Here is a 12,699-nt window from a genome sequence, read left to right as displayed (position 1 = left end):
TAATTATGTAATCAGCATAATCAGACTTATTTGACTGTATTAATTCAGTGCAGCTCACAGTTTTGGAAAGTGTTTTTTTTCTTATGTGGTACTACTTTGTCTGTTCCAACTTATCAGATGTCAGGAAACAAATACTGTGATGTATCGTATATCTTGAAAACCTGTTGAAGTATCACAATATTACATTCTCCCTCACATCGCCCAGCTCTACATTTAAGAATTTTATCTTATCTTACAGCATCTTATCTCCAGTTAGGAAATCTTACTCAAAGCCGACAATCAGCTGTCATTTCTGTTTCCTAGCAAACAACCATACACGCATAGCTGAAACATAAACGTAATCATAAAATTATTGAAAATGTAAGTTACAGCTGTTACTGATGTAAAAAAGGTGATAAACTGTAAGCTGTGAATACTGTGAGAGCGCCCCCTGCTGTTTATCAAAGTGTCGCCACCACCCAGTTTCAGTCTCCATTTCCCAAACACTTTAGTCAAGTGCGCTAACGTTATTCCTCCTCATAAACAGACTCACGTTCAGCTCTGTCTCTTCATTATTCACCACCATCTCTGTAATATTTTTTCATCAACATTAACACATGAAGGTAATAAGAGGGGACGGTGGAGATCGTGTCTGCAGTGTCTGAGATTTTTAAAACGCATAGTTAGAAAAGAAAAAGGTCTCATAGGTAAAAGCAGCATTTTACAGTATAAATAAATGTAGCATCATAATGCTAGTAGTGATCTATGCTGCCGGACACAGCTGCCTAAAAATGATAGAAATGGATACTTAAACAGAAGTTAGGACACTGCTGGGGTTTATCCTAAAGTTAGGACAGTATTTAGGAGATTTATTCTAGTTAGGATGTTCGTGTAATACTGCATTATTATCTGGAGTTAATGATAAGATGATGAAGTTAGGAACTGTTATTCTGTAATAGCTACTGTCCTAAATTCAGTCTGTACTGAAATCATCATGGAAACTGAGCAGATAGGGTCAGATTTCAAGCTTCTGTAGTACAGCCCCCGAACCTTGAAGTTTCTTCTGAGGTCCCCCAGCATGAGAAATGTAATCTATACGTGTCAATATGAGAGTGTATTAGTGGTGAAATGATTTCTGACCTGTGTGCCGGTTGGTGCCATCCAGGTCGGCAAACTCAATGTAGTCCTCTCTGGCATCGGCCCAGTAGATGCGGTCGTTGATGAAGTCCAGAGTGAGTCCGTTTGGCCACGTGATCTTGTCCTCCACGATCACACTCCGGTTGGTGCCGTCCATCCCAATGCGGCCGATGTGAGGGTTATCGCCCCAGTCTGACCAGTACAGGTACCTGGATAGGTCAAAAAGTCAGCTATTCAATGCCCTATTTTCAGTTATTATTAATATGTTAATGTCCATATCTGATTTTTTTTATCTGATTTATTTTCTTTGGTCTTTAGTTTCTCTGAACTTGCCTGAGTACAAATCTGACTACAAGTACGACAAATTAAATGTAATAAAAATTTTTATTGGATACTGTTAGATGATCGCCCCAGGTTTACCTATGTAAAATTCCATTACTTTACTTCTACTGTAATTTAGCTGTCAGATATGATATATATACAGTATATATTACAAACACAATAAAAGAAGCGCATAAAAAAAAGGGAAGCACTAATGTACACGAATGGTTTGATTATATAACTAATGTAATACATCATTAATAAAAAATGCTGCAAAAAATTCTAGATATGATGAATAGATGATAAACAGAGGTGCAGAAAATTCCATAATTGAAATTCTGAGAATGAATATATGTGAATGTACATGTGGTGATAAAACATCAAGGCAAATAATTTAATCTGCAATGATTATTAACTGATCATTACAGCATTATTTACCATAAAAGATTTGCATTGAATAAAACTTTAAAAAACACCTTCTGCCGTCTAGTTTATAATATCTGAATCTACAATGTAAAGTTTTTATTAAATAAAATAACAACAATTGTTAATGCGATGAGTGAATTTTTTACAGAACAGTTACCCATTGCGCACGTCCACAGCCACGGCTCTCGGCTCTCGCAGCCCAGTGCTGACCAGCGCCATCCTGTAGGCACCGTTCAGCTTGGACACCTCGATCGTGTCTCGGCCTTTATCGCACCAGTACAGGTTCCCTCCCACCCAATCAACAGCCAGCCCGTCAGGGTTGCTTAGCGACGTGCGGTGAAGGACCTGCCGAGGAGACACACCCACATTCAAATGAGTGTAAAATTTGTAATTTTAGAATTTGACTGATCTGAGCTCACCAACCTTCGCACCTGAAAACACATAAGCCTTGACTGATATGAGTGCTTAAACAGCTTAATGTTGTAAAAATGTTACCTGAACGTTACTTCCATTAATGTTCATCCGCCTGATCATGCTACCCTGAGTCGTCACGTCAGTCCAGTAGATCATCTGCTGCCGGTAGTCAAAGTCCAAAGCTACGGCATTATTCAAGCCCTGCAGACACATACGCACAGACAACGCATACATAAACACCTCACACATAACTATGATTTCTAATCATGTCATCTATAGCAGGTTCTCTCAAGCACCCTTTGGTGGTCCTCGGGCCAATACTGATGGGGGCTAGAGGTCTGTAGAGGGCTGGTGATGATTAAATCTAAGTGATAAATATAAGTGATAAAAATAACACAATCAAAAAGAAATTTTTTTTTCAAATGGTAAACAATGTTAATATAAGCCTTTAAAAACAAAATATCCCCCTCCCACCTGTGTTTCATTCATCCACTCGTGAGTGACTGGTGTACAAAATGTGTGGCAGAAACATTCCACTTAATTTGCCAACACATTTGCCTGATTTCTGGTCACATATTACTGAATAGCTGCAAATTGAATTTCAGCAAAAAAGGCCTTCATGCTTTTAGAGATGACACCCCTCCTAATTATTAAGTTCAGGTGTTTCAGCCACACTAATTGCTAACAGGTGTATAAAATTAAGCACATAGCCTTGCAGTCTCCATAGACAAACACTGGCAGTAGAATGGGTCATACTGAAGAGCTCAGTGACTTATAATGTGCCAGTATTATAAGATGCCACCTCTGCCACAAGTCAGTGTGTGACATTTCTGCCCTGCTAGATCTGCCCCTGTCAACTGTAAGTGCTATTACTGTGAAATGGGAGCATCTGGGAGCAACAACAGCTCAGCCACGAAGCGGTAGACCACACAAACTGCAGCAGTTTGGGGAAGACCCTTCCCTGTTCAGGCACGAGCCCCTGTGCACAAAGCAGCTCCATAAAGACATGGTTTGACCAGTTTAGTGACCTGCACAGAGCCCTGACCTCAATCCCACTGAACACCTTTGGGATGAACTGGAAATCAATGGGTACAAATTCCCACAAACACACTCCAAAATCTTGTGGAAAGCTTCCTAGAAGAGTGAGGCTGTTATAACAACATACAGGGGGGTGACTCCATATTAATGCCCATAGTTTTGGGACGGGACGTCCAACAAACTCCTATAGGTGTGACTGTCAAGTGTACACTTAGCCATATAGTGTAAACAGGTGTGGCTTGAGGCAAAAGACTGAGAACCTCTGATCTGTAGCACAACTATATAATGGAGTAGATATCATGCGAAAGGCTTACCTGCTTCAATAAGGTGTAGTTTGTTCCGTCCAGGTTGAGCTTCCTGAGGTAGTATCGATTAGCAAAGATCAGGAAAGGCTCCTCATCTGAGTGAGACAGAGTAACAATGAGAATTTCTCATTCATGTACACTAGGGGCCGACATTTAGCACAAAAAACAAACAAAAATGACGAGAGGTCCAGACATCAACGAAATGTATTTACTAGGGACTAGCAGCAGACGCTACATTTTGAGGTGGACTGCAGACGAATTTCTGCTGTATTTTAATGAGTGTCAGCCTCTAAAACAGAGTTATATGGACATTCAATGTTACTACACACTAAAATCACCAAAGATATCAGCTCTCTGTGCTTCTCTGGGCTGGATTTATCAGCCCAGTAAAAAAATGACTCTTTTCACTATTGTGTGTAGTTTGTAATTAGAGCTCTGTAGAGTCAAAACACATAAAATATTGTAAATCGAATTAAATCTTCATCGCACTGAGAAAGAATTGTTAAAGCTAATAGAGCATAGCAACCTTTGTTAACTGATGTGAGCGCTGAACTCCAGTATACAGAGTTCATTTATTCATCTGTTTATTTATTTATTTTTTACTTTAATATCTATGTCTTCTCATCTTATGTGAGTGTACCACTGACCATCACTACTACCATCATTAATGTTTCTATTATTGATATCTAACAGTAACTATTAACTCTCTACTATATCTACTGTAAAGAACCCTGTGGGCATATCCTGGGCTTTTTGAACATAGTTCTTGTGTTCTATATATTTATTAATTAATAAAATACTGATCACCAAAAAAAAAAAAAATCTTCATCTCAGCACTGAAAATCATATTAAACCTGAAAATATGAGTACTGTTACACCACTAGTGTGCATGCATATAATGTGCTTTGTGCATGGTGCAAACATTGGGCACATATCCTACATTTTCCTTGTATTTTTTGCTTTTTGTCCACTTATGACGTTTGTTTGCATTTATGTATCAAAAACAGTCATTATAATAATAATTCATTTTTACATGACCATTTTCCAGCCTCTCTTTACCCTTCAGAGTTAAAAAGGTTGTTTTTGTTACTGTGTCTTTAAGACAGATAGGTAAATACAACAGAGTTGATTGGCTGCCTCATTCAAAAAGGATCAGCTGAAACACTCCTTAGTCAGCGTGAGTGGGCGGAGCTAACTGCTGTAAGCCAAACAGGCAGATGGCAACAAAAATAATGTATTGAAAACGGGCTGTTCAGCTTAGTTTCCATATATGGACTGAAGAGTGAACGGTACTTTAGAAATGCTTATATACTGCATTAACTGTTTCACTTCAAAACAAAGAAAAAATGTGGAAAAAACTGTTTTTCATGTTCTGGGCATGTTAACATTAATATTAACACAATGCACATACACAGACATCCTTATATTTGCTGCACTGAAAAATGTATCGTGTTGAGACGTCATCATGACGCACTTTATTGAAACAAAATTTGCATTATAACAGCCTTATTTTTTCTAAATTTTATCTGCATCATCCCTTAAGTCCTCATAGAGGACTGAAACCTTACCAGAGGTGGACTTGCAGACGGTGGGGTCGGTGGAGCTGAGCTGGTATCCGTCCACGCACACGCAGTGGAAGCTGCCGTGAGTATTGATGCAGTGCTGTGTGCAGGGGAAGGTGCTGCTGCACTCATCTACATCCACGCACGTCTTCCCATCATCCTTCAGCCTAAAGCCAGGGTGACATCTACACTGCAGGGCGCGAAAGGCGACAACAACGGGATATTTAGTTAAAAACTTCTCCAGTTTCTTTATTTAATTTCTTTATTTTCTTAATAAGATTATCATAATTGTACATCCAAAACTTTGAGGTTTTATGTATATAAAATGTATCAATTATTAAATATTGTAGTTGTGGAGTCAAAATATTTTATCTCTAAAATGGTAATTCTACAGGAAAAGCGGAAAAGCATTCTGGACAATGAATGGAAATAAACATATTCCAAATAATTTTGTACTTTTTCTATTAGACCAGCAACAAAAACATTCATACAATGTACAATATAATATTAGAGGAAAAAATGTTACATTGTAATGATGTTTTACCTAACTTTAGTATACTTGAATTAAGTGTCTGTTTAATATTTTGGTAGATAACAAAACCACTTAAGTGTGTTAAAGTTAGGTTTCATCACTGAACATTTTTTTTCTAAATAATGTTACTTTGTACATGTGTGAACAAGCTAAAGTACAAAATTGCTTGGAATACATTTATTTCTATGAAATATTCAAGATCAGGTCCCTCAATACTAATAAAGACTCGGATAGGAGCAAAAAACCTGAAAATGTTTGAAATATCAGAGCAGCATTTCTTACTTTGAAGCCGATCTTCAGGTCCTCGCAGAGCTGAGAGCAGCCGCTGAGTTTGCTGTTCAGGCACTCGTTAACGAAGCAGTTCAGCTCGTCGCTGCCGTCGCCGCAGTCATCCTTATAATCGCACAGCAGCGTCTCGTTAACACACTTTCCGTTTCTGCACGCGTACGATGTGTCATTGCACTTCTTCTCTGCTCGACGCCGGAGAAGGACAAACCACATAGAGGAGAACAGTCAACAGCTACAGTAGATCCCATTCAGTTAACCCATTCAATTAACCTCTTAAACTGCAGTTTAATTCAGTTATCACAACTCATTCAATATTGACTACAAACTGTTCAATAACTACTAAAACTCATTTGTAAGTTATGTATTTATGACCTTTAGGCATACATGTCCTTGCAATTCAACTATTCATCTTTAAAGGGCCCATACCCTACATTTTTCTCCATGTTTCTTTTTTTGGGGGGTCTTATGCTCTTTGTGTTAGTTTCTGTAACAAAAACTATTTATAGTTAACTATTTTACACTATTTATTATTTATTTTTACATGACCATTTTCCAGCCTCTATTTATCCCTTACAAAAAAACACAAGCTGTTTCTGTGCCTTTAAGACTGATATATGCAAATGAGCTCTGTTCTGATTGGCTGCCGTGTATTGTAACTAATTTAAAAAGTAGTCCGGGCTGAAACACTCCTTACAACTTAAGCATGAATGGATGGGGCTTAATTGATGTGGATATATAAACATGTTGGTTTTTGTGACATCACAAAAAAGTTTTCATCACAGTTTTCGTATACTGACTGTATGGACTGAACCATTTATTTATGTTGTATGTTTTATAACTTTAAAAATGTTTACTTATAGCATCAAAAAGTGACATGGGTTTTCCTTGATACAGGTCCTTTAATGCTAAGGCTTCTTTTTTCCCGTCTTTCAATCTACTCTTTAATAACTCCTTTAATAAATACCGAGGGTGGAGTTAAATCAGTTAAAAGAAACAAAAATGGTAAAACTATCACTGACGATATGCTGGCGTAAGACAGAGTTAAAAGGTTTAAGTGAAACAGTTTCAGATTCTAGACACTCTCTTGTACCTGGCCCGCTGCAGCTCGGGTTCTTGGGGGCTTCGTCTGAGCGGTCGTGGCAGTCGAAGTCGCCGTCGCACTGCCAGGAGCTCTGGATCAGGCAGCGTCCGTTAGCACAGCGGAACTCATTGGGCTTGCAGGTGGGGTACTCTGTTAGCAAAGACAAACGACTGCCCATTAGTGAGGGTCAGGATGTCAACAGCACAACTGCGCCAGTGCACTGACAGACTGATCAATACATTCATCAATACACCTGAGAAAAAGACAACACCATTGCGTCAGCGCTGAGTTTTTTAAGCTGCTTTATATAATACTGCCTAATACATCCTTAAAGGGGAGGGAGGGGTTCAATGATTTTGTAGTATTTGTAATATTTGGTGAAATTGTCCTCACATTCCGACAGCTGTCAATGAAATATATCGACAGATGAAAAAAAAAATCTCTCTGTGGCTGCCCCACGCTCTGTAAATGGGACGGGGCTGTCTTTTAGTTAAGGGGCTTAAGAGGGAGTACTGAAGGGCTAGGTTTTGGGGATTGGGCTTTAGAGGCAGTTTTGAAGGGAATACTGAAAGGTGGGGCAGTATTCTTAAGGAGGGGCTGTATGTTGGAGATGGTGCTTTAGAAGGAGCAATGAAGGGAGGGGTTGTATTTTGTGGGAGAAGCTTTGGAGAGAGCGCTAAAGGAAGGGTCTGTTTTCTGGGTGGGGCTTTGAAGGGATCAATGAAGGGAGGGGCTGTATTTTGAAGGAGGAGCTTTGGAGAGAGCACTGACGGGAGGGACTATATTTTGTGGGCGTGGCCTTGGGGGGGGATCAATGAAAGGAGGGCTGTTCTGGAGGCATGGCCTTGGAAGGAGCACTGAAGGGAGGGGCTGAAAACTGGGGGTGGGGGAAGGAGCGCTGAAGAGAGGGGCTGTATTTTGAAGGATGACCTTTGGAGAGAGCACTAAAGGGACAGACTATATTTTTCGGGCAATGACAGAAGGAGCTGTATTCAAGGGGTGTGACTTTGGAGGGAGGAATGAAGGAAGGAGCTGTATTTTGGAGGTGTGCCTTTGAAGGGATCAATGAAGGGAGGGGCTGTATTTTGGAGGCAGGGCTATGGAGGGATCAATGTATTTAAGTTGAGCTTTAGCTAAAGTTTGCCAAAATCGATGAGCCCCTCCTTTAAGTGAAAAAACATTCTAATTACTTCAAGAAGGCTAACTGGATGACGGGAAAGAGACGAAGGACAGGCTACACTCACCGCACTCCACGGATTCATCCGAACCGTCGCCGCAGTCGTTGTCGTGGTCACACACAAAGTGTTTGGAGATGCACCGCCTGTTGTGGCACATGAACTCGTCGGCCTCACAGGTGTTTTTAAATGCTGAAGAGGAATAAAATGTAGATGGTAAACAAGGTACAAAGGCCAATTCTTTTAAACCTCAGAAGTCAGTTATCCCTGGAAATGATAAATCATGCTGTAATTTGATATGAGTTATTTCTGACTTGTGGCTCATTGAAACAAATTATTCTAAACTTAACTAAACCTTTCAACTTATGAAAACATTCCACATCTGTGTTTGTAATTAGAAGAGAAGGTGTTTAAGATTTGAATTTGATGAAAAGTTATTATTGTGTCTTGTTTTCAATTATTTAATTTATTTAAATGGCACAGCAATGAAGCGCTGTCGCCTCACAGCAAGAAGGGCCTGGGTTCGATTCCTGGCCGGGTGACCAGGGTCGTTTCTGTGTGGAGTTTGCATGTTCTCCCCGTGTCTGCGTGGGTTTCCTCTGGGTACTCCGGTTTCCTCCCACAGTCCAAAAACATGCAGTCAGGCCTATTGGACGTGCTAAATTGCCCCTAGGTGTGAGTGAGTGTGTGTGTGACTGTGTATGTCTGTCTGTCTGCCCTGCGATGGACTGGCGACCTGTCCAGGGTGTATCCTGCCTCCTGCCCAATGACAGCTGGGATAGGCTCCAGCACCCCACCGCGACCCAGAAGGATAAGCGGTTTAGATGATGGATGGATGGATGGCACAGCAATGACGTTCGCAACTCTAGACTTCTAAGTGTTAAAGAACTCGTATGTTAACATGTTTAATAAATAATGAAAGCTACAGGAAACATTTAGCACATTTAGTAATCAAATGCCAATAGTTTTACTACTTTCTATCCACACAATCACAGGAGGTAAAGGCAGGGGTGGTCTCTGCACCAGGCAAAGGTAGGCAGCCGCCTAGGACCCCCATGAGCCAAGAGTCCCATGAAAATACAAATTATGCTTAAAAGTATGCTGTACATGTTCATGTTAAATAACCTATTCTGAAATATAAATACATTTTAAAAACTGCTGTTATTTGTGATTGTAGTGATTATTATTAGTCATTTTAATGCAGCCTCACTCCCGGTCATTATAATGGACTATTGCATGTTGTTTTTTGAAAAGTGTTATCCATTACAAGTTACTAATAACATTTATAAAAATGTAAATGATTAATTTCTGAAAATATGTTAATCTCTACCAAATTATCTCTCTGTATTTGCAGATAATTTGGCTTGCTTCAAGCATTTTTCTTAAAACAACCGAATTATCTGCTAAAATATTTAATAAAATAAGTTAGATGTCTAGAAATACATTATTCTTATAATACACTAACAAAAAGCTTAAAATAAGAAACATTAGATATATCAACTTGTCTTCAATGGCTAAGATAGAATGTTTTTGCAGTGTAAAGCCCAGAGTCTCTACTAATCAACTAATTAGTAGTAATGTATATCGTCACTGTTCAATGAAAAACATTTCCATTGGTCCATTCATCATGAAATGTTCACACAATGCAAAGGACAGCTGCTGTGTTCAAATGAGGTAAAAAAAATAAAAGTCAACAGAAATGGAGATGTTGGAGCACAGTGACAGGACCGGTCTAGCCTATAAGGACTTCCTTTTAATTAAAAGGCTAAATTAATTAGAGGTAAGCGATTCTCACTGCAGCCAGCTTTGACGCTCTCGTCCGCTCCGTTGGGGCAGTCTCGGTCTCCGTCACACACCCAGTGTCGCGGCACACACTTATGGGAGTCTGGACAGTGGAAGTCGTCGACACCGCACGTCTTATTCTCTGAGGGTTTAGAAGCAGGAGAAAGCAAAAGGGTGAAATTGAAAGTAAAGAAGAGGAGAGATGTTTCAAACACCATTACTTCATCCAGAATCACATATACATGGAACATGATCTAAACCAGGTCCTGTCCCAAAGCAGTGTCCTTACATTCCCTACACAGTAATCATGTTTAGTTGCCTAGTAAACAGAGTCGTTCAGAGTGGTTTAGTGTGAAATGCTCTGTTCCAGAGTCAGAATTGTTCACAGTGGTGAAGATAGGAACCAGACGTCCACCTCTAAAAGCTCCCTCACAGAAAGTTATTACGTGAAATGGTTATGAATACACTGCCTGATGTCTGAGACACTGTTTTTGAGAGGGTTTTGAATTTAAACTCCATTCATAGTGAAGGGATAAATGCAGGGTGCTGTGAGGCAAAATAGTTCCCAAAGAAAACATTATTACAGATTTTCCACTATTTTATCATCAACAACATTCTATATAGAACTCAGAAGACTCATGTAGGTTCACTGGTGGTTTTGGATAGTAAACAAAATGTCTATATTTGCGTTGTAGTCATGGTGACCCCTGGTTCCCATCACCACCACTGTAAAGACACCTGAACCATTTCACACCAAACCACTCTGAGTGACTCTTTGTGACTCTTTGTGAATGATTTACTAATGAAGAATCCTGCTATGTAACATTGACATAATTATGCTATAAACATGTCACTGCAAGTCATGAGCTGTTATGAGCAGATGATGTTCAGTAATATAACAGTGTTATGGTATTGTCTTCATGAACTGTCACGACCATAATGTTTGATGTTATGGTAATATGGCGCTGTTACATTACGGGACATAATCGCTCACAATTACACACAACCAAATTTGACATTTGCCATGAGATGTTAATTTTTAAGTGTTAGCCAAAGCTTTTGCATTAAACATTGCTATGTAACGACATGCACAGCATTTCATTTATTAAAGCATGCCAATATAGAAACATACGATTTAGTTGGTTGGGCTCCTTACAAAAGAAAAAAAAATAAATATGACAAAACAAATAACTGATGGCAAAGTGTACCTGTTAACAGGCAACATGCTAACATTTTCAGTTCCCTGTGGTTTGGTATCTTTACTAAAATGTTTGAATAAACTGCATAGTTCACTTTCCAAGGAACCATTAGGGCAACTGGAATCCACCTACAGTTAATAATGTAAATACTGTAGCACTGGAGGAGGAGTAATGCAGAATTCTTTCCAGTTTTGGCGTCAGTTAATTATTCCTTATGTTTATTTTTCCGTCACTTCATACAAAAAGGTTTGTGTTATGTTATTTCCATGCTATAGCTGACTGGGGTTTGCTGTTTATTTTAACCATGATGGTGCTTTTTGTTCTGATTCACAGCTGTATTGCTACATTGGGGATAAAAATGCTAATTAATGGCTCTTCATCAGCGGCACTTTCACTGATATTGGTAAATCAGTGGCTTGTCAATTCTCTATGTTATTAAAAGGTGGTTATTCTTGGGCAGGAATTGTTTAATGATGTTTAAAGATGTTTCCCAGAGTCTGGACTCACTGCATCTGCTGTCCTCATCAGTGCCGTCACCGCAGTCATCTGCTCCATCACAAACCCAGGTGTTAGAGATACAGCGGTGATTTCCGCATTCAAACTGGTTTGCTGTGCAGACTTTATCTGTAAAGAGACAGAAAGGTGGTTAATTACATGGCGGCAGTTAATGGCAAAATAATATTGCAGTAATGCACCTCACTACAGCTTCACTACACAAAAAGATCAGCACTGCGGCAGTCAAAGTTTCTCGTCTCGATTTGTTCATATCTTCTTAAATTCTCCTTTAAAGGCTCTTCATATAACATAATACTCATATGTCTCATATCAAAATGTTCTGTTATCTTCATCACTATTTTCCAAAACCTCTGCAGCGACTTCAACAGCTGTAAACTCTCTGCATGCCATTTCACGTGTCTCCGATGTGGACTGAATGAAGAATGAAGAGTTTCCGGTGTGATGGGTCAGTCCTTAGTGATTTCCTGAGTGTTCATTGGTCAGTTTCATAGGAAAGGTAGACGGACACACGAATCCACCAGTTCCACACGGTGAGAGGCAGATGACATGTATCTCAGCCCCTCTTCACGGCCTCATAACTCTGGATGTGAGTCACGTACGATCTCATGATAGGATGGAATGGAAAGGGCGACTCTACAGATTCAGGAAATGTTTGAACTGTATTTTTGTGATAATTCAGCACAGAAATACAGTTCAAACATTTCCAGAATCTGTAGAGTCGCCCTTTCCATTCCATCCTATCATGAGACACAGACAGACACACTGAATTTGACAGATGGACGAATTTGTGGACCCCAGAGGGTTAACGGATCTGTTTCGGCTATGTTTTAAAATCTGACGTACAAAAACTTTGCGTCACTTTAGATTCTCATTTCTGCTTTAATTCTCATTTTAATAATGCTACTAAGATTGAATTAAATCATCTAATAAATGTCACTAAAGTT

At 39.4% G+C, this 12,699-nt stretch overlaps 1 protein-coding gene across 1 annotated transcript in view; it reads right to left on the bottom strand.

Moving 5' to 3' along the window:
- lrp1aa (low density lipoprotein receptor-related protein 1Aa) overlaps positions 1 to 12,699 on the bottom strand; it is a 258,152-nt gene that overhangs the window by 38,465 nt on the left and 206,988 nt on the right. The window contains 10 exon segments of the mRNA XM_036560017.1: positions 1,120 to 1,325; positions 2,021 to 2,208; positions 2,359 to 2,478; positions 3,630 to 3,715; positions 5,189 to 5,372; positions 5,997 to 6,184; positions 7,093 to 7,233; positions 8,328 to 8,450; positions 10,054 to 10,182; positions 11,747 to 11,863. Coding sequence (XP_036415910.1) covers positions 1,120 to 1,325; positions 2,021 to 2,208; positions 2,359 to 2,478; positions 3,630 to 3,715; positions 5,189 to 5,372; positions 5,997 to 6,184; positions 7,093 to 7,233; positions 8,328 to 8,450; positions 10,054 to 10,182; positions 11,747 to 11,863 — 1,482 coding nt within the window.

The sequence above is a fragment of the Colossoma macropomum genome, unplaced genomic scaffold (assembly GCF_904425465.1).
Source record: "Colossoma macropomum unplaced genomic scaffold, Colossoma_macropomum, whole genome shotgun sequence".
NCBI classification, from domain to species: Eukaryota; Metazoa; Chordata; class Actinopteri; order Characiformes; family Serrasalmidae; genus Colossoma; species Colossoma macropomum.
Note: the sequence above shows the minus strand (reverse complement) of the source record. Positions and strands in the feature narration are given on the sequence as shown.